General features: G+C 40.7%; 1 protein-coding gene across 4 annotated transcripts in view; it reads right to left on the bottom strand.

Moving 5' to 3' along the window:
• rnf213 (ring finger protein 213) overlaps window positions 1-27,416 on the bottom strand; it is a 164,878-nt gene that overhangs the window by 83,864 nt on the left and 53,598 nt on the right. For all 4 annotated transcript variants that reach the window (XM_062970800.1, XM_062970802.1, XM_062970801.1 and 1 more), the window contains 10 exons: window positions 25,120-25,275; window positions 24,053-24,151; window positions 14,975-15,097; window positions 14,157-14,340; window positions 12,113-12,286; window positions 9,738-9,896; window positions 8,859-9,460; window positions 5,905-6,070; window positions 818-1,035; window positions 196-336 (listed from right to left, as the gene is read on the bottom strand). In XM_062970800.1, the coding sequence (XP_062826870.1) occupies window positions 196-336; window positions 818-1,035; window positions 5,905-6,070; window positions 8,859-9,460; window positions 9,738-9,896; window positions 12,113-12,286; window positions 14,157-14,340; window positions 14,975-15,097; window positions 24,053-24,151; window positions 25,120-25,275 (2,022 nt within the window). The remainder of the gene's footprint in view (window positions 1-195; window positions 337-817; window positions 1,036-5,904; window positions 6,071-8,858; window positions 9,461-9,737; window positions 9,897-12,112; window positions 12,287-14,156; window positions 14,341-14,974; window positions 15,098-24,052; window positions 24,152-25,119; window positions 25,276-27,416) is intronic.

Genomic DNA, 27,416 nt, shown 5'->3' with positions numbered 1-27,416 from the left:
GAAGGTAACAGCGCTCCATGCAATCATGCCGGCCACATGACCTTGGAGGTGTCTACGGACAATGCTGGCTCTTGGGCTTAGAAATAGAGATGAGCACCGACCCCCAGAGTCGGACACAACTGGACTTAACGTCAGGGGAAACCTTTACCTATTTCAAGAATGCCATAAACCTTAAGCAGTTTTAAGCCTTCTTACCTTCTGGCCTTCAATTGGGGCTCTAATTTTATAGATTCCTTTATTGTTGATTGTAGTTGCCAATGATATAGATGACAATTCCACAGAGCCATGACTCTCTTTTATAGTTTTTAGCCATTCCAAATGCCTTGCAGAGTCACGCTGGGGGGTTCAGAAAAAAGTTAGTCTGGAATAATTCCAATAATGCCACATCAAATCATACAATACAGTTAGACTAGTCAATGGTTAGTTATCCGCAGATTATGATTGGGTATGATTTGGAGACAAATTGTAATTTTCAACAAAGTAAATAATGTTTGCAATTCTTTGTTTTATAATGTTGAGCACAGTGATAATTGAAAAAGTCAAAGTCACATGCTAAAGTCACATGCTACTAAATTCACCAAGAGACACAATGCAGAAGGGCCTCATTATTGTGTTCACATATAAATCACATTCTGATCTTAAACCCCTGAGTTGTTATAAGATTGATATAATACCATATAGAATACCAAAATGGCATATTTTATTGAAAACAATGTACCACACTGGAACAGAATACAAATGTATTATCTTTATCAAATCCACAACTGCATGGAAGTAGGTAACAAAAAGATGGGCTAAGATTTGCAGCATATATTACCAGTTTGGTAGGGAGACTTTGATCACTTTCCAGGGCTTTCCATAGTTTGTCTAAACAGTCCATGAATTTCTCAAACCCTGCTTCCTGATCCAACTCATATAATAGGGAAGAATAACCAAGCACAGCATCATGGAAACAAGCCACACGATCAACGTCCATGTCGTTCTCCCCAGCAGAGATAGAAGCCAGGTCCACAAACACCTTCAGTTCATTTATATCTAATGGGAATGGGGGAGAAAAGGGATTCAGTGCAGAATACAACATGGCATTTAAAATCCATAAGCTTCTACTGTAACATGGTCAGAGTACCATTTAGTTATGCAATAGTTTCATTCATCTTGCCTACTCTGCACCCCACCCCATCTCACCATACTCATATCCCCTCTACTTCCAGATCCTTTTGCTCATAAGCATCTGAAAGTAAAACACAAGAGTTATAAAACCCTCTGCTCTGCCCTTTCCACATACTAAAATGCGTTTGTTTGCTTGCTAAAGAGTATGTGTGATAGAGCTGGATATGTATGTTTGGACATAGGTATTTTTTCCAAGACTGTCTAGATCACTGCTTTTTAAACTGTGGATTCCAACTCCAAATGAGGTCTCCTTAGCTCAATGTTGGGGTCACTAAAAATTTGGAAAAGACAAATGTTTTCTGAATGCCACACATTTACAAATCTGTCAGCAACATCGTACAATATATATAGTGAACTCTGCAGAAAATGCTGGAACTGTACTAATCAGCCTGTTTAGGAAATATTGCAAATGCTGAGTTATTATCAATTTTTTTTATTTTAATACCTAATTTACAAAGCTATATATATGGGGTCACAGAAATATATTGGGCAGAAAGGATCATAAGTGGAAAAAGTTTAAGAAGCCCTGGTCTACATGCTTGTCTGTGTATTTATTTATTTATTTATTTCCAGAATTTATACCCCGCCCTTCTCACCGGGGGGACTCAGGGCGGCTTACACAGTTGGCAACATTTAATGCCAAGAACATAATAATAAAACAAAAAACAGTACATATAATCAATTAAAACTATAAAAATACATCATTAAAATACAGTATAAAAATTAAAACATAAGTAAATTAGATCAATTTGTCTAAAAACCTCATGCTTCAGCCTTCAATCGGACCATGTCGACGTTATCATATTACTCGTTAAAAGCTTGTGCACACAGCCATGTTTTCACAGCCTTTCTGAAACCCAGAAGAGTTGGGGCTTGTCGGATATTTGTGGGGAGGGTGTTCCAAAGCCTGGGAGCCACCACCGAGAAGGTCCTGTCCCTCGTTCCCACCAGCCGTGCCTGCGAGGCAGGTGGGACCAAGAGCATGGCCTCTCCAGATGATCTTAGGGATCTAGCTGGCTCATATGAGGAGATACGTTCGGATAAGTAAATTGGGCCAGAACCGTTTAGGGCTTTATAGGTCAAGACCAGCACTTTGAATTGGGCTCAGTAGCATATCAGCAGCCAGTGGAGCTGGCTTAGCAGGGGGGTGGTACGCTCCCTGTATGCCGCCCCAGTTATTAATCTGGCTGCCGCCCGTTGTACTAGTTGGAGCTTCCGGGCCGTCTTCAAAGGCAACCCCACGTAGAGAGCGTTGCAGTAATCCAAACGAGCTGTAACCAGAGCGTGGACCACCGTGGCCAAGTCAGACCTCCCAAGGAACGGGCACAGCTGGCGCACAAGACGGAGTTGCGCGAATGCTCCCCTGGCCACCGCCGAGACATGGGGCTCCAGGCTCAGCGATGAGTCCAGGAGAACCCCCAGACTGCGAACCTGTGTCTTCAGGGGGAGTGCGACCCCGTCCAACACAGGCTGTAACCCTATTCCCTGTTCAGCCTTACGACTGACCAGGAGGACCTCTGTCTTGTCTGGATTCAATTTCAATTTGTTGGCCCTCATCCAGTCCGACACAGCGGCCAGACACCGGTTCAGGACCTGAACAGCCTCCTTAGTGACAGGTGGGAAGGAGTGACAGAGCTGGACATCATCTGCGTACAGATGACACCGAACTCCGAAACTCCGGATGATCTCTCCCAGCAGCTTCATGTAGATGTTAAACAACATGGGGGACAGTACTGACCCCTGCGGGACCCCACAAGACAATGGTTGTGGGGTCGAGCAGGTGTCCCCCAATGACACCATCTGGGAACGACCCTCCAGGAAGGACCGGAGCCACTGCAAAACAGTACCTCCGAGACCCATCCCGGCAAGGCGCCCCAGAAGGATACCGTGATCGACGGTATCGAAGGCCGCTGAGAGGTCCAGCAGAACCAGCAGGGACACACTCCCCCTGTCCAGTTCCCGGCGAAGATCATCGACTAAGGCAACCAAGGCTGTCTCGGTACCATGCCCCGGCCTGAAACCAGACTGCACCGGATCTAGAAAATCAGTGTCAACCAAGAATGCCTGGAGTTGTGCGGCCACCACACGTTCCACGACCTTGCCCAAAAAGGGGAGATTGGAAATAGGCCGAAAGTTCTCCAATTGAGTGGGGTCCAGTGATGGCTTCTTCAACAGCGGTTTGATCACAGCCAGTTTGAGGCTCGCTGGAAAGATGCCTTCCCGAAGGGAGGCATTCACCACCACCTTCACCCACTCGGCCAACCCCCCTCTGGTTTCTCTCACCAGCCAGGATGGGCAGGGGTCTAGGATGCATGTGGTAGCCCTTACCTCTCCAAGCACCTTGTCCACATCCTCGAGCTCAACCAATTGAAAAGAATCCATCAAAATGGGACAAGCAGGTGCTCATGTTACATCCTCGGAAGCTGCCGTTAATATGGTGTCAAAGCCAGAACGGATCAAAGCGACTTTGTCCGCAAAGAACCGAGCAAATGCTTCACAGCGGGCTGCCGAGTTATCAGGGATCCCGTCTTGAGAGACGGGATATAACAAACCTCTGACAACTCGGAACAGCTCCGCCGGACGGTTCTTTGCGGACGCAATATTAGCTGCAAAGAAAACGTTCTTTGCAGCATCTATTGCCGCGGCGTATGCCCTAAGATAGGAACACAGCCGTGTTCGGTTTGGCCCGCTCGGCTCCGAACGCCACACACCCTCTAGTTCCCTCTTCTTTCGCTTCATCGCTGCCAGCTCCTCAGTGAACCAAGGAGATGGTTTAGCTCGGGTACTCGAGAGGGGACGTTCCGGAGCGATCGTGTCTATTGCCCTAGTCGCCTCCTTGTTCCAGAGAGTGACCAGAGCATCGACAGAATCACCAGCCAAGGTGGTGGGAAACTCCCCAAGAGCCGCCAGGAATCCATCCGGATCCATAAGCCTCCTGGGGCGGACCATTTTGGGTCCTCCACCCCTGCGGAGGTTGGGAGGCGCAGTGATTCTAAACCTGATCAGGTGATGGTCGGTCCATGGCAAAGGAGCGATGGTGAGCTCCTCCACACCGCCACCTTCCTCCCCTCCCTGGCAGAAAACCAAGTCAAGTGTGTGCCCTGCTCTGTGGGTAGGGCCAGATACTAATTGGGACAGCCCCATGGTTGCCATGGCGGCCATGATGTCCTGAGCTGCACCAGAAGGAGTGGTCTCGGCATGGACATTGAAGTCCCCCAGCACAATGAGCCGTTGGGACTCCAACGCTAGGCCAGAGACCATCCCTGCTAGCTCAGGCAGGGAGACTGTAGTGCAGCGGAGTGGTCGGTACACTAACAGAATCCCTAATGTGTCCCGGCCCCCTACCCTCAGATGAGCACACTCAAACAAGGTAGACTGGGGGATGGGGCACCTGGTCAGGGGGATGGACTCCTTATAGACCACTGCAACCCCTCCTCCCCTGCCTCCAGATCTTGGTTGATGCTGCACGGCATAACTTGGTGGACAAAGCTGGGTGAGATTGACACCCCCAGCCTCATCCAACCAGGTCTCCGTTATGCACGCCAGGTCTGCCCGCTCATCCAGGATAAGATCTTGGATGATTGCAGCTTTACCATTGACAGACCTGGCGTTCAGCAGCACCACCTTCAGATCGGAGGACCCGCCACCTTGGGCACCCAAATTTACTGTGTCAGGAGGCTGTTTTAAATCTACAAGCACTCTGTTACTCACCCTAGGCCGAATTAAATTATGCCTCCCTTTCCCATATCTCCCCCTTCCCTGAATTACTTCAATAGGGGCCCCCCAGCCGATACATGCCCCCCTCTCTCCATGGTCCATCACAGCGGTAATGCTAGTAGTTAAATATGAACAAGATCTTATCATACCGCTAACGTGACACGTGCCAAATAAAGGGGATGATTCCACAGCCTTTAGTAAGGTACTCAAGTTAGTTCTAAGGCTAAAATGTACTTACGAGATAAGATCAGAAGGAACTCATTTTTTTCCACCCTCCTACCCACCTTCCCTGCCCCTTAAAATTAATGCCTTAATTAATAGCACAGTTGGAACTCATAACAGATGGTAGAGACAGCAGCACATATAAACTAAAGTGCTTCAGTGCTCGCATATAGTCTAATAGTTAGTTTACAGGGCAGTTTACAGGTCAGCAGGAGTTGAACGATGTATAAGATAAGGTGGTTCAACTCAATTCCATCAATCAAAGTTTTTCCAGTAAGGTGCTCCAGTGCTCAAAAGTGCCAGTCCAGCAGAATATTTAATAGGCAGCAGCAGCAGTTTCTGCAGTTCTTGTGGTCCAGAAGGCAGGCAGCAGGAGTGCTGTTGCAGAGGCTCTTACCTTCTGGACTCTTTCTGCCACTGGAGTCAGGGGGCTCTTAAAGGGTCCAACGACCCACACCCAAAAGCAGCAGCCCCCAGGTGGAGGCCACAGCAGGTGCAGGGAGCCACGCCCAGTTTGCAGGTAGGCCTACTCAGTAGCAGTTTCTGCAGTTCTTGTGGTCCAGAAGGCAGGCAGCAGGAGTGCTGTTGCAGAGGCTCTTACCTTCTGGACATATTCTTGTGTATGAACAAGAATATGGATGAATATATGCATACAAGAAAATAGAAGCATGGAATGTAGAAATGTGAACAAAGAAGAAAAAACATAATGTCAACATCCCACTACATAACCAAATCTTCCCAACTGTACTATAAGAGGGTTGCATATTATGTTTTGTGCATGTGCATCTGTTCTACCTTCCAAAGCCTCTTTGACCCAGTTGACAAAATCCCTCCGGAGTGCAATCTCCTCAAGACATCTACGGCGGGGTTCGGTGATTCCTTGCAGCAACCTTTTAGCATGTATCAATGCAGGGCTCATGGAGGAGAGTTTTTCGTTCTGAAAGGACTGAAATTCATCAGTCTGAAATGAAAATAACATGGATAAAATCTGCAATTCCTGATTTTTTTTATTGCCATGGAATCTTCCACCTTTATGTTGCACGAGTCTAGATTGCCATCTGTCAGGATGACTTTGATTGCGTGTACCTGCATGGCAGGAGGCTGGATTCGGTGACAATTGTGGTCCCTTCCAACCCTATAATTCTATGATTCTAAGAAGAGTACGGAAACTCTTCTCTTTCATCCAATTTCCTATATATTCAAAGATGGTCAGGCATATCTAGACAAGAAGAACTTGGTTTTCTAACCTTTTCCTCAGATATACAAATGAAAACTTGATTATCTTGAATACATTCAAAAGTAGATTGAGAAAGCCTACTGCTAATTGTTCTCTACTTTTCCTCTTTGCCATTTAAGAAGTTTGCATCTTTATGACTTTTCCATGGCACTTTTTGCAACTATACTGCCTGAGCAACAAAAAATCACTATACTATTCTATCTTAAGATTCTTCTGGAGGTTCATTTTCCAAACAAATTCTCTGCCTACTTGTTCCTAAATAGTCCACACTATGATTTTATAAAGATGTAGTAAACATTCCCTTGCAGTCTCTAATATGTGCAGTAAATGTGATGTTTCTTTAACACAGGATAAAACAAAGATATAAACAGGCAACCATTCTGCAAAAGGGGAAACATCTATTCCTCCTGGAAGCAAAATTTAAAAAAAATCACTGCACTTCTCCATTTCAACAATATTCATTTTAAAAAGTCATAACTTGCTGGTAATTTTTCAAATGAATTACCCTTTCAACGGTTTTTCATCATGACTCACATTATACAGCTTTCACAAAAGCCCACACATTAAAAGGCTGTGATAGTCATCCTCCAAAATTCAGGAGCCCAGTGTCAACAGAAGAGAGAAGCAGCAGCCACTGCCAGTGTTACGCTTTGCCTGGAACTCTTTCTAATAGAGCTAATAACTCCAGAGTTTTGGTGAGGGCGGGGGTAAAATAAGCTAAGGAAAACTAATTTATCTCATGAGAGGAGCAAAAAACATAGGCCATGAGGCAGGTGGGAAAACTTTAGAGCATCAGACTGTCACTTTCTTTTCATTTGTTTAGTTTTTTTTCCTGTTTTCTGTAGAACAAACATGCTTATCACTGCAGCATGTTTGTTGCAGTGATAAGCAAAGAAAGAAAGAAGATAATTTACCCATATATACCCAAATATAAGCCTTTTTTCTGCCCTATTTGGGCTGAAAAATCCTCCCTCAGCTTATATTAGTCAAGGGGCAGCAGAGCCTGGAGGCAAGGTGAGGCTCCAAAGCCCAGGCCTGGTATTCACCTTCATGGAGCAGGCCGGAAGAGAAGGATGATTCCAATGCTGCCGCTCCTCCTCCTAGGCCGACTGGCCATGGAGGAAGAGAAAGGGGAGGACGAGTGGCAACAAGTGGGGAGGAGGAGGAGGCGGCGGCAAAGAAGTCCGGCACCCACCAGCAGGGACTTAAGGTGCCCACCCGCCATCCTTCTCTTCGCTTCCAAAGCAGCGGTGGCGGCGGCAGTGCAGCTGCAGGCTGAGCGTTGTGTTGTTGTCGCCGCTGTCGCTGCTTCAGAAGAGGATGAAGAAGAGGAAGAGAAGGAGGATGGCGGCCAGGCTCCTAAAGTCCCCCGCCCACCCGCCACAAGGAGCCAGCAGAAGCAGCACCATGGGAGAAGCAGCAGCAGCAGCCTTCCTCTTCTCGGCCTTCCTTGCCACCTCCTCTTCTTCTTCCTGCAAGATGCCCTGGAGGAAGCAGCAGATGGGAGGGAGGACAGGAGGAAGACTGCTCCCTCTTTCTTCCCTTTGCTGTTTCTCTCTTATTTTTGTGGCTCCCTCTCCCTTCTTGTTCAACTCCTTCCTTCCTTCTTTCCTATCTTCATGGCTTCTCTCTTATTTCTGTGGCTACTTCTCCCTTCTTGTTCAAGTCCTTCCTTCACTCTCTCCTCCTTCCGCTTTTCCTCCATTATTATTGTGATTCGTTACATATTGTTTTTGTGATTAATCACTATGCTTTAATTATTTTCAATTTGTAACAATGAAAATACATCCTGCATATCAGATATTTATTTTACGATTCATAACAGTAACAAAATTACTGTTATGAAATAGCAATGAAAATAAGGTTGGGGGTCACCACAACATGAGGAATTGTATTAAAGGGCTGTGGCATTAGAAAGGTTGAGAATGACTGATCTAAGTCATTAATAAAAATGTTGAACAGAACCAGGTCCATGACAGAGAAAGAGAAAGCAAAGCAAGCATACAGGAAGTAAGTAAAGAAAGAAAGAGGCAGAGACAATTTTTATTTTTGAATTTTACCAGTAGCTGCTGCATTTTCCACCCTCAGCTTATACTCGAATCACTAAGTTTTTCCAGTATTTGTGGTGCCTCAACTTATATTGGGTTGGCTTATACTCGAGTATATACGGTCATTCAAAAAGAATTGTTTGAAAATATCCTATCTCTTTTAGCGAATACCCTTCATGTCTGGACAAAAAGATGACTAAAAACAGAGAAAGCCCAGATTCCAGAACTGTAAAATTTATACTGGTCTATTATAAAAAGCAGTACACAGAGAAGCAAACATTATTGCTTCAAATAGCTAAAAATACTGCATCTAACCCACATGAACTATGCAGATTATTACATTTTTCTACTAAAATCTGCAATGCAAAATCTGTTTTCGTCGTTTTAGAAGAGTCCATACATTTTCAAAACATTTTAGCTTACTGGTAATTTTATTGAATTGCAGTTAAAAGAGGTGTACTTACAATATACAGTAACTGTTGCAGAACTTTGAAGTCACCAGAGAGGTTCAAATCTTCTCTGACTTTGTCAATAACCTTAGCTGAGTCTACTGCCAAATGTAATTCATGATACTGTTGGATCTGCTGAATCCTTTCACTTATCCATGCACCCTGATCTTGAGACCGGAGACCACACATAATCTGAAAATCGTTTTTTAGTTCTTCATAGTGATTAGTAAAATCTTTGAAAAGAGTATCCACTTCAGAAAACATGAGCTCTCCAGATTTTAGACAGTTATACAGCCTACAGAATTCATCGTAACAAGGTTTAAACAAGAAGGCAGGCACTTCTTCCAGATCTAAAGTGGCAACCTCCTCCTCCTCGAACAAATTCTCAACTTTGTTTACCGGATGCTTGGCTGCCCATTCCCAGCAATACTGGAAGACATGGCTGTTTTTGTAACGGTCCACAGTTGTAGATATACTCTTCAGGGCTGGGCTTAAATGGTAATAAGTCTCTATTTTATCACAGCTATAAGAAATTGAATGTCTCACATTCACAATATCACTCAAAGTTTTTGATGCCAGATTTTCACTGTGCTTCTCCTCCAGGTCAGTGATATTCACTGGAAATGTCAAAAGAACAACTTGGAATTAATGTTTCAAATGATTTAACTTTTCAGTTTATCTTCATAATGATTGACATTATGGCACTAAATAACAAATGCCAAGAATATTACAGTTTACATTTTACCCACTTTCCCTCCTAGTTATTATGTTTTTTTACATATAATTACTTTTTGCTTCTTTCTGATTTCATTGCCTGCTATATTTCAACTCCACAGTTTAGGAACCAATTAACAATTAACTGCAAAGAAAAACATTCATATTGTTTAAAATTACCTTTTACATAATCTTGTGTTTTCCTGCACATATCTAGGAGGGACCCCAAGTATTTTCTCTCTGTTATGACAGCCAGTAGTTCCTGAAACCTCAAATCAAGCATTTTCTCTAGTTTGTCTTTATCATCTGATCTATCCCCTGAAGAAAGATCTCTGTTCTCTGAAATGAAATTGCATAATTAGTACATTCATCTTTACAAAATACTTATCAATTTGTGCATTTTAAAACATCAGAGACCAATCTTTATGTTCTAACTAGTGTAGATTTACTATAACAATGGGAACTACATGTGTTCGATTTAATGTGACTACTTTAGTTGACATTACAAGTGGGTTTAGCTCCAGATTTTTAAATAGGATTTACCATTTCTAATATTTAACAATCCAATGTACAGCTATTTCAAAATAATCCCTATTGAAAAATAAGGAACATCTAAGTAGATGTTCTAAAACTGAGCTATACAAAAAACAAGAGACCGTTATTAGGTTTACTTGGCTGAAATACCTAATCAATTTAGTTTGTTTTGTATTGTTAGATTCAATTTAGTTTCTCAAACTTTTTGCAACAGTGCTCTTGATTGGTCAGGCAGCAAATTTTTGCACAGAATGTTTTAATAGTGTGTTTTCAAAAACTCTCTCATGAACAGGAGATGCTTCACATTAGGTAATATTTATCAAAACATGTCACCAACCTACATCATCTAAAACCAATATATATATATACTAGCTGTGCCCAGCCACGCGTTGCTGTGGCTGATGGGAATCATTTCTTGACCAGGTGGAATAGCAGTGAATAGCCTTGCAGCCTTAAAGTCTGGGTGTTTTCTCCTTACGTGAATCCTTGTTTGGTGAGGTGGAATACAATGGAATAGGTTTGCTGCTTGGAAGGCTGGGTACTTGTGTTGCAGGGAAATGGTTTTTTAGCCAATTTGAATTGTACTGAATAGCCTTGGTGTTTCAAAGACTGACTGCTTTCTACATAGGGGCATCCTTTCTTGGGCAGGGTGAATGATATGGAGTAGCCTCATGGCTTGAAACCCTGAGGGTGTACTATGAAGGGGAAATGATGCTTGGTTAGGTTGAACAGCACTGAATAGCCTTGTAGTTTGGAAGCCTGGTTGCTTCCTGCCTGGGGGAATCCTTTGTTGGGAGGTGTTAGCTGGCCCTGGTGGTTTCCTTTCTGGAATTCCCATTTTCAGAGTGTTTCTCTTTATTTAATGTCCTGATTTTAGAGATATATTGTTCTGTATTATTACATCACGTAATTGTAGATATGATATTTGTTGCCTGAGAGTACAGGCAGGCGGAAGAGAGAGAGAGGTCCAGGCAGCTGAGGCTGGGAAGGCAGGGCCCTCCTCTGAAGAGGGGAAAAGGAGAGGGAGGCTTTAGGACCCTTTAGGACACCGCGGGGGGGGGGGGGGGGGCTCTTTCTCCGCCTCTGGAGGCCTCCATCTAAAAAAAAAACAAAACAAAAACATTGCGGCCTGGCGGCCTCCCTCCTTGGGGCTGCGGCGCTTCCCGGCCTTCAGACCTCTATCTCCAAAAGAAAATAAATTGTTAAAAGAAAACAAACCTTGGGCCTTGCGGCCTCCCTCCGGCCTGGCAGGAGGCGGAGGTGGCTCTTGGGGGGGGAAGGTTCGGGCTCCGGCTCTCTTGTGGCCGGGGCTGCGCTGAGGCCTGTGGGGCACAGAGGAGGCGGAGGTGGTCTTTGTGGGGGGGGGGGGGCTTTCTGGAAGGTCCCCCCACCTTCGGCTCTGCAGGCCTCAACATCCAAAAAAAAAAAGAAACCTTGGGACCTCACGGCATTCCTCCGGCTGGCGGGAGGCTGAGGTGGCTCTTGGGGGGGGGGCGTGGCCTCCCTCCGGCCTCTGGCACATGGAGGAGGCCGCGGTGGCTCTTCGCGGGGGAGGGGGGGTTGTTCCACGGCTGCTCGGGCCCCTGACAATTTTTACTCCACAGCCCCGCCGTGTGGAGGCCCCTCCTCCAACCACCATGGGGCCTTCCAGCCAGGCTGACAGCTGGGGTTTTAAGGCCCCGTGGAGGTTTTTGACGGGATTTTTTGTTGTATCAACCTAGAGGCGTGGATGATGGGTTGTGTGGTCAAATTTCGAGGTTGGGGTGCCTGTAGTTTAGTTGTTTTGCTCGGTGCCGCGATTCCATCACTCTTATATATATATAGATAGATAGATAGATTAACATACAAACATAAAAATGATGCATTACTCTACCAGCTGACTGAAGTGCAACTAAACATAGGATTAGAATATCCTACATTATGACATTTTACCATGTATGGTATTTTACCATATGTGTGTGTGAGTGGGTGTGTGTACCAGTTCATTAATTCACAAATTGACAAAAATTGTACAAACTTACTTAATTCACAAATAGACAGAAACTGCTTCCTGGACTTTTGAACTTGTTCCAGATGTTTTACAAGGATCCCTCCTGTTTTAAGTTTCTCTGTAATATTCATATATACCGAGTCTGCAACAGCCATTAGCTCCTGAGCCTCATCAGTTAGTTTCTCCAAAATGTTGCTATTTGAACCTGTTACATTACAGCCAAGCAGAAAATCATTAAAATTGGCTCTAAACTGATCGTTAGCTTCCTCCTCATTTAACCTTGAAATAACTATATACAGGTTGAATATGCCTTATCTGAAATAATCTGAAATACTCCAAAATCATCAATATGGGTGGCTTTGTTTTCTGATGGTTCAACATACACAAATAAAACAGTCTGTTGTCGAAGGCTTTCATGGCCGGGATCACAGGGCTGTATGGCCATGTTCCAGAAGTATTCTCTCCTGACGTTTCGCCCACATCTATGCCAGGCATCCTCAGAGGTTGTGAGGCATGGAGAAACTAGGCAAGGAAGGTTAATATATATCTGTGGGAAGTCCAAGGTGTGAGAAGAGTTCTCAGTTGGAATGTTGCGTAAATGTTGCAGGGATGACTAATGACTCTGAACAAAGGATGCCCCCCAGGCAAGAGACAAACCTTTCCAATGCTAATTAGAGTGATTAACTGCAACATTCACGCAACATTCCAACTGACAAAGAACTCTTCTCACACCCTGGACTTCCCACAGATATATATTAACCTTCCTTGCCTAGTTTCTCCATGCCTCACAATCTCTGAGGATGCCTGCCATAGATGTGGGTGAAACGTCAGGAGAGAATACTTCTGGAACATGGCCATACAGCCCGGAATACATACAACAACCCTATAAAACAGTCTATTTATATATGGTGTACATGAAACACACATGAATTTCATGTTTACACTTGGGTCCCATCTCCAAGATAACTCATTATGTATATGCAAGTAGTGTAAATCATTTGGAAAAGGGCTGCTCAATCTGTACAAGGTAAACTACCACTGCCAATAGTTTGTCATATTTCATTTATCTACCCAGTCTTAAAAATATGATCAATTATTTTTCCAAATAAAAAAATAAAGCACAAAGAATATATGGAGTTTGGATTACTGTAACACAACATTGAAGAATGCTTGGAAAAATTCAGCTAGTCCAAAGGGGGGGGACTCAGGACAGCTTCACAATCCCTTGTTGTAAGAGGTCCACTGGCTTGCAGTAAATCATCAAGATTTATAACTATTTTTAATTCTATTGTTAGTTTATACTGGTTAAGTATATCCAGTGCAAAATCCTTCAAAATGCTTCAAGTGGTCCTTATTTTTAGATATTTTTTTTACATAGATGTAATGAGATCCTGTGACATAGCAAGAATCCAAACATAGTGCTTGACACAAATCCATGCCTCCTGTCATTTCAAGACCCACAAGATGCCCACTTTTATCTTGTGAATAAATGAGCAAGAGCATGGCAGCCACCACCTCAAAAGGCAAACACAGCAGCTGTCAGGCTCCCCGGAGATCTCCTCCTCTGCAGAAGTCTGGAGACAGACATGACGATTCGTGAAATGATGTGAGATATTCATTTGTGCTGAGCACTATACTTGGATTTCCACCATTTCAAAGACCCTTGCATCTCTCTCCAGCCTTGCATTTTGTTCAATTGCTCATTGGGTTGTATGTTTTCCGGGCTGTATGGCCATGTTCTAGAACTATTATCTCCTGACGTTTCGCCCACATCTATGGCAGGCATCCTCAGAGGTTGTGAGGATGCTTGTGAGGTTGCTCATTATTTGTGAGGTTGTGAGGTTGCTCATTATTTGTGTTGTATATGCGATGCCAGGATGGCAAGATTAGATATATACGAACAACTTAACAACAGCAACAATGTGGTCCTTCACTGCAGGCATCAAGGAAGGAAAATTCACACACCAAATTTCAGTTTTAACATGAATATCAGAAGCCACTCCTTCAGATTTTCTCCCAGTCCCAGACACACTGCCACCCTCTCCCCCCAGCACACACTTAAAGCTAACTATTACCATTGAAGATGAAAATATGTTTGATGTCTGGCCAGACAAGAAGGTGATTCAGCACATCTTCCATATCTCTCTGAGTGTTGCCCAACTCATCAGTTGGCCATGATTTTGTGATGACAGCAGATACAAGTTTTCCAAGCTTGTTTAGATCATAATTGGATATTAAGTCCAGAAGATTATTGTGTTCCTATACAAGATACAGAAGCATGCCCATTATTATAGGATAATACACAAACCTATTGGAATTTTGCTACACTGCTTAAATTCTAAAGAGATTACTATGAAGTTCTTGTACAACCCAATCCCATCTACTTGCTGTTCACAGAATTGCTCACTGTGAAGGCTGGAATATTTCCTCTCCCACATTGCAAACTGTTTTAACAAACATCTCAGAATGTGTGAGATTTGGAAATAAGGACATCTGATAATGACTTAGACATTATCAGTACCTGAACAGGATACATTTACAAAGAATAATGGTTAATATATAAATTGTTTATCTGACTCAGAACAATTTAAGGAGTCAATGGCTGGTGAAGAGAAGGAGGAGCTCCAAAGTAGACATCAGCACTTTATCTTTACCACAGCAAAAACTGAAAAACCTCTACCACTCCTCCACCCTCAACCGTTTAGCAAATGGCAAGGGGAAGGGGACTGTAGCAAATAAATAGTAAGCTTGAGGATGCTGATCACTATGAATTCCAGTCTCTCCAATCACCAAAACAATGACAATATAATGGTGTAAATTGGACTTACAGCACCATAACCTACCAACTGGGTACCAGTGCATGTCTTAAAACCATTAGTATTTGACACATTACCTGACATGCTGAATTAATAGCCTCTATTGCACAATCCTCAAAAGCTTTGCTAATCAGTGGATCAAGCTCTTCAAAGTTTTTAAGGCAACAGCAATAGGCTTTAATGCGATGGATAGACGTCTCCTATTGGGGAAGAATTTTTTTAAAGCCTGATCACTTGATTAATCGGAAGAGGAAAAACAAGTAAGTAATGAAGAAATTTAGTTCAACAAAAGTAAACTAATTATTCTCTCTTAGCATGAATTAGGTATGAATTACTTTTATTATTATGAAAAAACATTTCTGCAACTTTAGATTGTGTACTGCAGAGCATGTAAATAGCCTTGGTATGCTGCATCTTCACCTAGCAGAGTGAGACCAAGAAACAAATCTCTCTCAGCTTCAATCAACACTAAGAGGTGCTGAAACATTCAAACCTTTTATTGCTCCAAGGAAAACCAAGTACCATATCTGATCTCAATCAAGCAAAATCTTTATTACAGCCAAAAGACCAGTAAATAAAAAAAATTAAAAACTTCCGGGTACGGCGGCATGGCGGCTGGCTGAGAGTTCCGTGAGCACCAGCCTCTCCAATCGTCTAAGGTGAGCAGAAGCTCCCCTCCTAGAGCGGATTGAGGCTCAAGGAGTAGCTAAACCCCCCAGGACCCCCACTGATGATCCCAAGAACTGTTTTCCCTCAAGGAGAATAGTCAAAGGGATCCGGACGAGGGGCCAAAGGGTAGCGGACGAGACGAGGCTGCGCGGGCGGAAGAAATCCGATCCCGCTTACAGCTGCCTAGCCGTGCTTTTCAAAGACTATGAAGAAGGGTGTACGAAACGTGAGTGTAAGAAACAGAAATCTATGTGGTGTGTAAGGTAGAGCTTTAGAAATAAGGGAGAAGAAACTGAGACAATTTGGAACGCGAAGAAAGAGGAAAGGAGCACCTCGGGAATAAGAAAGCAGAGGGCTCTGCGCTAGTGGATCAACTGGATTATTAATGCGGACTATTTGAGAGTCAGCAAACAGGCAAGAAGAATAACCCAAAAGTATTTTCTGTATTTGAGAGAAAACAGTACCCAAGAAATTTTGGTCAACAGATCTATACAATTTATTCGGAAAGATTTGATAAATTATACATTGTTATATATACATACATCTGGTAAGAGGGGGGGGGGGAGCCAAGAAAGAACCCACGATCCTCCGCCCAGAAGATTAGATAAGAAGGTCAAAGTCGACCTTGAGAAGATTGTTGTGTCTCGGTGCACTGCTCCAACAACACTCCAGTAACATGCCTGCAAAGCTCCACTGATGCTCAACATGAGATAACAAGATTGGTGGGAGGAGGTCCGGAAAGAACTGCGGAACACAGCAGGAAGGGAAGACAAGAGAGGACGGAACAGAGGAGGAGGGGGAGCAGTGACGGGTCCGGAAAGAGGGAGTCAGAGAGCCCGAGAAAGTGAAACAACTTACTCCCAGAGCAGCAAAAAGGGAAGGGATCTTCCAAAGAAACGGAAAAGAAACTGGCCAGTGGAAAAGAAACTGGCCGGTGGGAACAATAGTGGACAATAAAATAAATTTTGTATTGAGAAGACAAGAGTTGATTTAACAAGGCCGAGAAGCAGACGAGGGACGCCGATAAAATCTAGGACGAGAAGCAGACGTAGGCGAGGACGAGAAGAAGACGGTCACACAAGTACAGACGAGGAAGAGAAGTAGATGAACGGAAGAACTGAGGAATCGAGCGAGCAGGTGCAAGAACAAGAAAGAGGTAAAAAGGATGACCAACCGGTGAAGACCCAGAGCGGTTTTTAAAAAAAATACTAAGATACTATAAGTATATAAGATACCAAGAGACTACAATAGGGGCATAAAAAGGAGGGGGTTAACAAAATAAAAAGAAAGCTAAAGGGTCAGAACAATTAAATATATAAAGGGGTTTACAAGATAAAAACCCAACAGAGAACAGGAAGAGGGGCCTAAGGTCTTTCCCCCTGAACTTTTAACTTCGGACTTACTTGGACTTATTTGGAATTTGGTAACACTGAGAGGAACAAAACTTGGGGAAAGTAAGATAGACATTATCAGAAGCAACACAGCAGGGTATTAACTGGACTGTATGATTAGACTAGGGGATTAAGAAGGGCAAACATAGCTTAAAGGAAAAATATTGTATCCAAGTGTTAGCACGATTAAGAAAGACCAGGACAAAATTATAAGCTTGTAGGACTTGTATGATAATTAGACCTTTATCTCTCTCGCTGATACGGTAAACTTAAATTTATTTAATTGATATCTTTTTTGACCTAATACAACAGTCTTTCCTTCTTGTATAAGTGCATTAATTATTAAGTCCTACAGGTACACCCAACAGGACAGAAGACGTCAAACAATATTGGACCTAAGCCGTCAAACTACTTGAGACATCTAATAATAACTGACTAACTAGAACTTGGACATATAACAAGATACCAAATCAGAGTACGTAAGACAAAACTCAACGAATAACTGAGACAATCAAATAAGAAATGGTGACCCAGAGAGCAAAAATGGAGGACATAAAAATGTTTGAAAGAAGGAACTCGCTACCGGGGGAGCCGAACCTAAAAGATATTATAAAGGAACTCCAGAAAATAACAGAGAATCAAAGACTACTACAAGATCAAATGCTGAACATGCAAAGAGACTTATCAGCTGAATTTACAGGAATAAAAAAGGAAATGAATGAAATTCAAAAAAGTATCAAAGAAATTAAAGAAGATGAACAGAAGATGGAAAAGACACAGGACAAATTTGAACAAAAATTAGAAATGCTGGAAATGAAAAATGCGAAATTAGAAGCAAGACAGGAAAAAATCGAACAAAAGGAACTAGACCTTCAAATAAGAATAAAAAACCTTCATGAAGAACCAAGAGAAAATCTTAAATTAGCTGTAACTCAACTTTTAGCAGATTTGATTCAAATAACATCGGAGAGAAAAAAAGGTGTAGTAATATATATAAATCCCAAATTGGCAGCTGAATTAGCTTTTAAAGACGATGATGGGAGAATGATCGGCGTAAAAATCAGGATCAATAACAAAATACTTTTATTATGTAATGTATATGCCCCAACTGACTCAAAAACAAACTTTATTAAAACGTTAAAGGAAAAATTAGCTGGACAAGAATTTGAAGAATTAATTATAATGGGAGATCTTAATGGGATAATTGATCCAGAATTGGATAAAAAAGGGGACTTTAATTTGAAAAAGAGGATGAAGACAGGAAAACTACTGATAAACTTTTTGAAATTGCTTCAAAATTGGGATTTAAAGGATACATGGAGAATCCACCATCCGTCAGAAAAGGATTACACCTTCTTTTCAAACAGATATAGGTCATGGTCCCGCATTGATATGGCATGGATGTCAACATCGTTAATATCTAAGATTTCAAAAATTAAAATATTGCCAAAAAATTACTCAGACCATTGCCCCATAGAATTTACAATAAACAAAACTCAGGAAGTATGTACCTGGAGATTAAATGGTAATCTGTTAAAATCTGAAGAAGATATCAAGAAAAACAAAAAAATTATTACGGAATATTTTAAGATAAATGACTCCGGGGAGGTCACCCAGCAAGAAATATTGGATGCCAGCAAGGCTGTAATGCGGGGACATTTTATACAACAGAATGCCCAAAAAAACAAACAAAGAAGGGAAGCCCTTAATAAAATCTTAGATGAAATTAAAACTAAAGAAAAAAAATTAAAAGAAACCCCAGGAGACAGAAGAGTAAAACAAGAAGTAGAAATCCTAAAGAAAAAAAACAAACTTAGAAACGGAAGAACTTGAGAAACAACTTAGGTATATTAAACAAAAGCAATTCCAATATGCTAACAAACCAGGCAGAACGTTGGCCTGGAAGATTAGAAAAAAAAGACAGACCCAATACATACTGGAAATAAAAGCGGAAGGGAAGCATTATGTCACCGAACAGGAGATAGCCAAACAGTTCAACAAATTCTATAGCAAATTATACACTAAGGACCAAATAAAAAAGGAAGAAATCACGGCCTTCGTAGGCAAACAAAAATTAGGCAAAATTACTGAACAACAAAGGGAAATATTAAATAAAGAAATTTCAGAACAAGAAATAAAAAAAACACTCAGGAAAATGGAGGGGACCAAAGCTCCGGGTCCAGACGGACTCACCGGGATATACTATAAAGTTTTTATTGAAGAATTAACTCCACAGCTAAAAAAAATCATGAATAGGATTCTGGAAAACAATGGGATGCCAGAATCGTGGAAGTATGCTACAATAATAATGATTCACAAAGAAGGCCAAGACCCCCAAAACGTGAAGAATTATAGGCCGATCTCACTCCTAAATCAAGACTATAAAATATTTACAAGTATATTAGCTGATAGGTTGAAAGAAGTTTTGAGGGACTGGATAAGGGAAGAACAATCGGGATTCTTACTGGGGAGACAATTAAAGGACAACGTCAGAGAAATTATAAATATCATCGGGTATTACGAAAAAAGCAATAAAGAAGAAATAGCTCTACTTGCCATTGATATGGAAAAGGCCTTCGATAGTTTAAATTGGGATTTTTTAAATTATTAATTAAATAATTAGACATGGGGTTTAAATTTAATAATGCAATCAACAGAATTTATGACAAACAGGAGGCCAAAATAAGAGTCAACACAATAGAATCCAAATTGTTCAAAATCTCAAAAGGAACTAGACAGGACTGCCCGCTCTCACCTTTGCTGTTCATCTTTGCATTAGAAACATTAATCAATTCGATAAGAGACGATACACAGTTAAAGGGAGCAAAAATTAAAAAGGAACATTATAAGATTAAGGCATATGCTGACGATTTAATATGTGTAATAGAAGAAGGTTAAAACAGTAGGAGTTTGGCTAGAAAAATTTGATACCTTTGGGAAAATATCAGGACTTAAAATTAACAAAGATAAAACTATATTTGTAACAAAGAATATGACAGAGAAAAGACAATCAGATTTAGTAGTAACTTCAGGAATTAATATCAGTAAAAAGATAAGATACTTAGGAATAACATTAACAGCCAAAAACTCACAATTAATAGAGAATAATTATGATGTAAGATGGAAAGACATCCAGAAAAAATTAGAAAATTGGAAAGAACACAAATTATCACTAATGGGAAGAGTGGCTGCAGTCAAAATGACAATACTACCCAAAATGCTCTTGTATCCCGATAATTAGAAACCTAGTAAGATTCAAAAAATGGAATAAAGATATAAACAAATTTATCTGGCTGAACAAAAAACCTAGAATTAAAAGAATATACATGACCGATGAAAGAAGAAGAGGGGATTAGGGCTTCCCGATCTACAATTATACCATGAGGCCTGCGGCTTAATGTGGATTCGAGATTGGACAATGTTAAAAATAACAAAATTATTGACGCTAGAAGGGGTAGATTTACGAACAGGCTGGCATGCCTACTTGTGGTATGACAAAAGAAAAATTGAAAAAAAACTTCGGAGATCATTTCATTCGATTATCACTAATAAAAATATGGGAAAAATATAAGAGAAGAATATTCACAAGAACTTCTCTATGGATATCCCCTCTAGAGGCCTGTCATAGAAGAGAAATGGGAGGAACAATTTGGCCAAAATATAAAGATATTCTAATTAAGGTTAAGGGAATCCATGAACTGAAAACACAGGAAAAGATAAATCAGGAATACAAAAACATAGGGTGGCTCCAATATGCCCAGATTAAAGATCATTTCAATAGAGATAAGAAAATAGGATTCGCAGATAAAGAGACATTTTGGGATAAAATAATACAGTCAGATTCTAAATTAATAACAAGACTTTATAAAAAATTATTAGAGTGGGCAACAGAGCAGGACTTTATCAAATAATGTATGGCTAAATGGGCAAAAAACATAGGGAAACCAATTAGAATAGAGCAGTGGGAGAAATGCTGGAGTAAAAGATTAAAATATACGTACTCATCAGACCTAAAAGAGAATTGGGTAAAACTTTTCTATAGATGGCATCTAACCCCCAAAAAACTCTCCAGAATATACAAAAATACCTCCAACAAGTGTTGGAAATGCGGGGATCATGAAGGCACCTATTATCATTGTTGGCGGACCTGTGAGAGAGCTAAGGAATTTTGGAAAGAAATACACCAAAGAGTACAAAAGATCCTGTCAATTAAAATTAACTTAGACCCAGAATTTTTACTATTAGGGATGTTAGATCTAGAAGACAAAAATAAAGAAATCTTATTTAACTACCTAATAACTGCGGCAAGAATAACATACGCAAAGGAATGGAGGATGAAAAATAGACCAGATATTAATTCATGGTTCAATAAAATCTTTGAAATTATGAATATGGACAAACTAACATACTTACTATCCGATACACAGGGCAAACCAAAAAAACAGACAGATTGGAAATTGGTCAAAAACTACTTAAGAAATGAAAAATGTAAAGTAATAATATAAAAAAAAACAGACAGATTGGAAATTGGTCAAAAACTACTTAAGAAATGAAAAATGTAAAGTAATAATATAAAAAACGAGTAAGAAGGGCAATAGATATGTCTAAGAGTAAAAGTAAATGAACAGAGGTAGAACCAAGATAGGAGAATGGAAGGTATTGGAAATACCAAGGGAACCAATATAAAGAACACCAGATAATAGATGGAAGTCAATTTTAATAAATGTGTGTCTTTATCGTGAATTATGTAATGAGTGTTGGGAAGGCTTTCCTTTCTCTTTTTTTCTTTTTTTTCTCTCTTTTTGTTTGTTTGTTGGTTTTTTGTTGCTGCTGGCTGTTTTGTTCAGTTTTTCATTGTGGGGTGGGTTTTTTCTTTTTTTAATTTTTTAAAACTTTTTTATGTTTGGTTTCTTCTCCACTGTTATATTATGTCATGTTATTGTAATCACAATATTATAAATGTTTGCAATAAAAATTTACTTTAAAAAAATTAAAAACATAAGTAACAATAATAAAACAAATATAAACTACAAATGGCCAATATAGAAGCAATTAACACCGATTTAAAAACAGAATAAGGCGACAACTAAATAAGCAAATTTTGCATATTCCTCCTTGTTCTATAAAAATGGTCGGATGTTTAAAAGATCATATATGATGAACGCAGAAACAACTCTCAATATTATGATCAACTGTGTAATATAGCTCTACAAATGTTAATGAGAGAAAGAAAGAACTTTATAACCTCCAAGATTACTTTTTTTCAGAATCCCTCAACAGCTGTCTCAAGTCCCAGTCCAAAGATCTTCCTGGAAACCTGCCAATTAATGGTATTATTAACCCTGATCTATCATCCTTGCAGAAGGTACAGGAAAAAAACTGGAAAAGGGACACTACTAATCCTACTTGACAAAAGCATTATATTGAAGTTGTTGGAATTTAGCCTCTAATATAGCACACAGAATTGCATTATACAGTAGAGTCTCACTTATCCAACACTCGCTTATCCAACGTTCTGGATTATCCAACACATTTTTGTAGTCAATGTTTTCAATATATTGTGATATTTTGGTGCTAAATTCATAAATACAGTAATTACTACATAGCATTACTGCGTATTGAACTACTTTTTCTGTCAAATTTGTTGTCTAACATGATGTTTTGGTGCTTCATTTGTAAAATCATAACCTAATTTGATGTTTAATAGGCTTTTCCTTAATGCCTCCTTATTATCCAACATATTCGCGTACCCAACATTCTGCCAGCCCGTTTATGTTGGATAAGTGAGACTCTACTGTATCTAGCTTTGCTGAAAATCAGGTAATAATTTAGGATTGTTAAGATAATGAGGGCAAGATTTTGGAATTGTTAAGATAATGAGGGGAGAAAGTAAAGGCAACTGTTGACACCTTTACAATTAACAGCAGGGCTGCAGAAAATCAATACAGCTACCAGTTAAAGCTGGCATGGGCAAACTTTTTTGCCCTGGGGCCACATTGTGAGCCCAGTTGGGAGGGCTGGGCTGGGAGATGGGCCTGGAAGGGGTGGGGCAGGACTAGGCAGGGCTAAGATGGGAGGGGCTCAGGACAGCAGGGGAGGGGATAGGCCAGGAGGTTGCAGGGCTGGGGGCAGGTTATCCTGAAGCTGTCCTCCAAGCATAAGGATGGAGCTGCTCACCCTATCCTTATGCAGGAGGGTGAGACACACAGTGGTTGAGAGCGCTCTGGGGGGGGTCTCCCCCCATCCTTCTACCGAGAGAAGGCCAAGGCAGGCAGTTTGAACGGGCTCCACAGCCCTTTCAGATGCTTCCTGCCTTGGACCGTAATCTCTGGAGAAGGAGAGGGCTCGCCACTTCTGATGAGAGAAGGACAAGAAAGGGAGACGCCAGTAAAAACAGCAACAAAGTCTTTTCAGCTGGTGTCTCCCTTTTTCAAGCCGTTCTCCTGACCAAAGGACAGGGCTTCACCCCATCATGAGAAGGGAAAGGTGTCCCCTTCTTTCCTCAGGCCATTTCCTTTGTTGAGAGGACAGCAAAACAGGGAGTGGCTGCTTGCCCCATCCTTATCCTGGGAGGAGGGCCCTAGGAAGGCACATGGCGGCAGAGAGCACTCCGGACTGCTCCCATCACCGCATGCCATCCTCCCCTATACTTCCGGCATAAGAATGCAGCCCTTATATCCAGGAGGGCTGGACATAAGAGTTGCGTCTGGCCAGCGGGCCTTAGTTTGTCCATGACTGAGCTGAAGTCTTCATTTTTTTTTAAAAAAATTCAAGACTCATTGTTGCTTTGTTTGTTTTCCACTGTTTGAAAAAATTCTCTTGGTTCTTCCTACAATTTTTTTGGACAATATAGGTTTTAATTGTTCCTTCAAACCAATCTTTTTAATATAATAATGGTACAGCAAAACAAAGGGGGAAAGTTACATAAGGATAAAAAAAAATCAAAGAAACAAAATTCTGTACTGAAGTTTAATGATCAATTATGAAAGAAATATATAGCCACAGAATACTTAGAGTAAGTTCTATTATTGGAGACTTACATAAAATGCTTAATCTAAGAATGGTATTTACAGTATATGAAATTCATCTTGATACCTGTTTGATCCTGCCTTCAATCTCTGCAATTAGTGTTTTCTTCCATTCATCTGTGAAATCTCTATCACAAAAGCTTACTTGCAAAAAATGATTCCATACCTAGGAAATAAAATATTATTTTAAGTCAAAATCAACTTAAATTTGGGGAGAAAGGAGCAAGAAGCCTGGGACACTTATTCATTAACATGCTACAATTTTAGCATCTTCAGCTTCTGAATACATCACCACCATTTATAAGGAGTCAAAATATGCCCTCTAAGGTATAAAACAATACATCAAGCATAACAGAGAAGAGAAATGTGGAAACCCATGCTGAGCAGATCAGGTAATGCTCCCTTTCCCCAGACAGAAATACACATTTGAATTCTTGAAAGAAGCCTCTTCTGTACTTCCTGTAACTCATTCTGCCTTGACAAATAAATACATCACTTTGAACTAAAATAACGAAACAATTTCTCACTTTGTTATCTGTTTGTATTTTTCCCCTTTTCTGATCCACTGGAGTGAACATTTTGTGACTAAATGCCGCTGGACTGCAATTTATATTAACCTTAACTAGCACAGCCAACTAAAAGTAATGACAGAAGATGTTGTGTGTCACGTTATCTACCTCTTCTCTACACTTGATCAAGCGATGTTAAGAAAATGGAATGAATTTGCAGATATATGCTCTGCTCATTCAGTGTTCCCTTGCCACTTTCTCCTATCTAGATTAAAATTATGTGATATTAAAGAAGCAAAGCAGCACCTGTCTTGGATGGGCTAAAAACATTTCTGCAAATTGGAATATTAAGTGAATCTCTCTCTCTCTCTCTCTCTCTCCTTTTCCTGGTTACCATTGCTTAGAAGGGCATCAACTGAATGAATCAACTTTTACATAACTAAAATGAGAAACAATGTGTAGGCTTGTGTACATAAGGTGCAGCAGAAGGAAAAAATATGCCTAATGTTGGGAGATACAAAGAAAATGAGAACAGGAACTAAAACAAACAGGATGCTTTTTATAAAGGGGGGGGGGGGAATACTTTCACCTGACAAAGTTTTGAAAATAATTCCAAAATACAAACCTCAAGTTCCCATGGAAAAGAAAATTTAATAGTATAAGAACAATTTTCCAGCAAAGGTTTTGACAGAACTTTCCGAAAGCAATTTCTGGTTTCTTTACAAAGTCTTTGAAATGTTTGTTTCATAAACATATTCTGTGTGATTACTTCTTTTGAAACCTATCATGCATAAGGAAGAGAATTACAGTGAACAGGTGAGCACTTTACCACAAAGTTTAACATCTACATTAATATTTACATTTATAAAATGTCATTTTAAAATAGAATATGTTTCTCCTCATAAATGACATAATGTAAAATCGAAAACCAACAATGAGGGTAGAGGAAAGAATGCAACCTTGTCCAACCTGAGGTTGAGGGTGCCTATGGATGTGGCCCAACGCAAAATCATAAACTTAACTTAAAGCATTTTTTGTAACTTGATTGAGCAGTTAGACAACAATGGAATGGAATGGAGGATGTTATGTCTAAAATATTGGAGTGTTATCTATAATTTGCATAATAATTGCAAATACACAATCTCCTGGACAATTTTAAAAGCACCTCCGAACAAGGTGGCACATCACTAGGATTATTATGTAAGGACTATTCTTTTGCTATCTGTGGGGTGTGATATAAAGAAAATTATGCATGGACCTTTTTTTTTTTTGGCTCACCAGTTAAAATTAGTGTTAATGTTCTTTATGTATGACCCAATACAATTTGTCTACTTCCAGTGTGGCCCAGACAAGCCAAATGGTTGGACACTCTTGCGTTAGAGCAACCCTTCTTTTCTGTCTGGTAGATATAGACATGTTCTTCATGGGTGGGGGTGGGGGGCTTTAGCAGATTAACCGTCTTTCATGGGAAGGGAAACCTGAAAAGCCTTGTCTCACATTTTTAAAAAGTTCCAGCCAAATTTTGGAAAAACAAATAGCTACTTGTTTCTCAGCAGCTTAATATAAACACTAGATGAAGCCAGTGATAACGGTTCTCTGGCAGATAGTCCTAAAAACATCAGGTATGCTGGTCTACACAGAAAGCAATGAAGTACAGTTCCGATTATCCGACTTCCGGTTATTCGACCTACTGTATTATCTGATGTGTTTGCCGGGAGGATGAGAATCTTCCCTTCGGCAAGCACCCAGAGCCCCAATTTGGGGAAGCCGGGTGCGCGTTGCCTAGCAATACGCATCCAGCTTCCCCAAACAGGGCGGGCGCTGGGCGGAGGGAATAATAGGGCCTCCCTATTATCCGAAATTCCACCCGACTGTTTATGTTGGATAACCAGAACTCTGCTGTATATTGTTTCTTCTTTGTAAATAAATTGCCATTGCAGCACCTCCAATTCCTTTCTTCCATCCATCTCCCCATTACCTCCTTCAGTCCTTTTCCCCCAGCCCCACCCTCTCATCACACATCCCTCCCAAGTACCCAGCTGTTCTTTATCAGTGTTCTTCACCTGGCTTTTTTGCTGTCTCCCACAGTTCTCTTTTACTGGGTTTTTTTGTTTTTGTTTTTTTGCCTTTCGACTGAGCTTTCTTCACTCTGTTACAGGGCATTACATTTTTAATAAAACAATTTCAACATTGTTGCATTCAAAAGGAAAGAGACCTTTTTTCTAGCCAGTATTGTTTAAGCAAATTTCAGGACAACACATAGAACCCCATTTTGTGGTCCCTAAATCTCCCATGATTCCCCCTACATTTCACAGGGGATTTTTCATTTCCAACTGGTCCATCACTGTTAAGAACTAATGAAAAATACAGTGGTTTTGCTTTTACTAAAGAAAAACAATGAGCAAAACTGAAAAACAGTGGCCATCTACACTTATACTATAGTGGAAATCCTATGGTCAACAGGTATTCTTTTACTGCAATTTCCAGCATTCCACATCATTTGCTACAGCGGCTATGGCTGTTTAAGTTGAAGTCTAGCAACATATGAAGGACATTATTTCCATCTGAGTTCAGAACTACTATAAATAAATAACTGGGTAGTCTTATCTTACTTCTCATCTGCTGGTGTAGACACAGGAAAATCACAACCATTTCCATTTTTTGGTTAATCATTGCTTGTTGTTATGTTTGAGCGCAAATACTGCTTTTAGTTTATCAAAACTAGTCATGATCATAAATACTGTTGAAATATTTTAAGTAAATACTAGTCTTGTGCATTTGTATAGAACCACTGTCCGTTTCTATTGTACCATGTCAGCGGGGATGATGGGTAGCAGAGTGAAATCCAAAAATTCACCATCCCGGTTCACCTCCTTCTCTCCAGACTATTTCCCCGGTGTGGAAAAACAGCACTGGACAAAC

Source organism: Anolis carolinensis, chromosome 2 (assembly GCF_035594765.1).
Source record: "Anolis carolinensis isolate JA03-04 chromosome 2, rAnoCar3.1.pri, whole genome shotgun sequence".
NCBI classification, from domain to species: Eukaryota; Metazoa; Chordata; class Lepidosauria; order Squamata; family Dactyloidae; genus Anolis; species Anolis carolinensis.
This window is presented reverse-complemented; position numbering and strand designations above follow the sequence as displayed.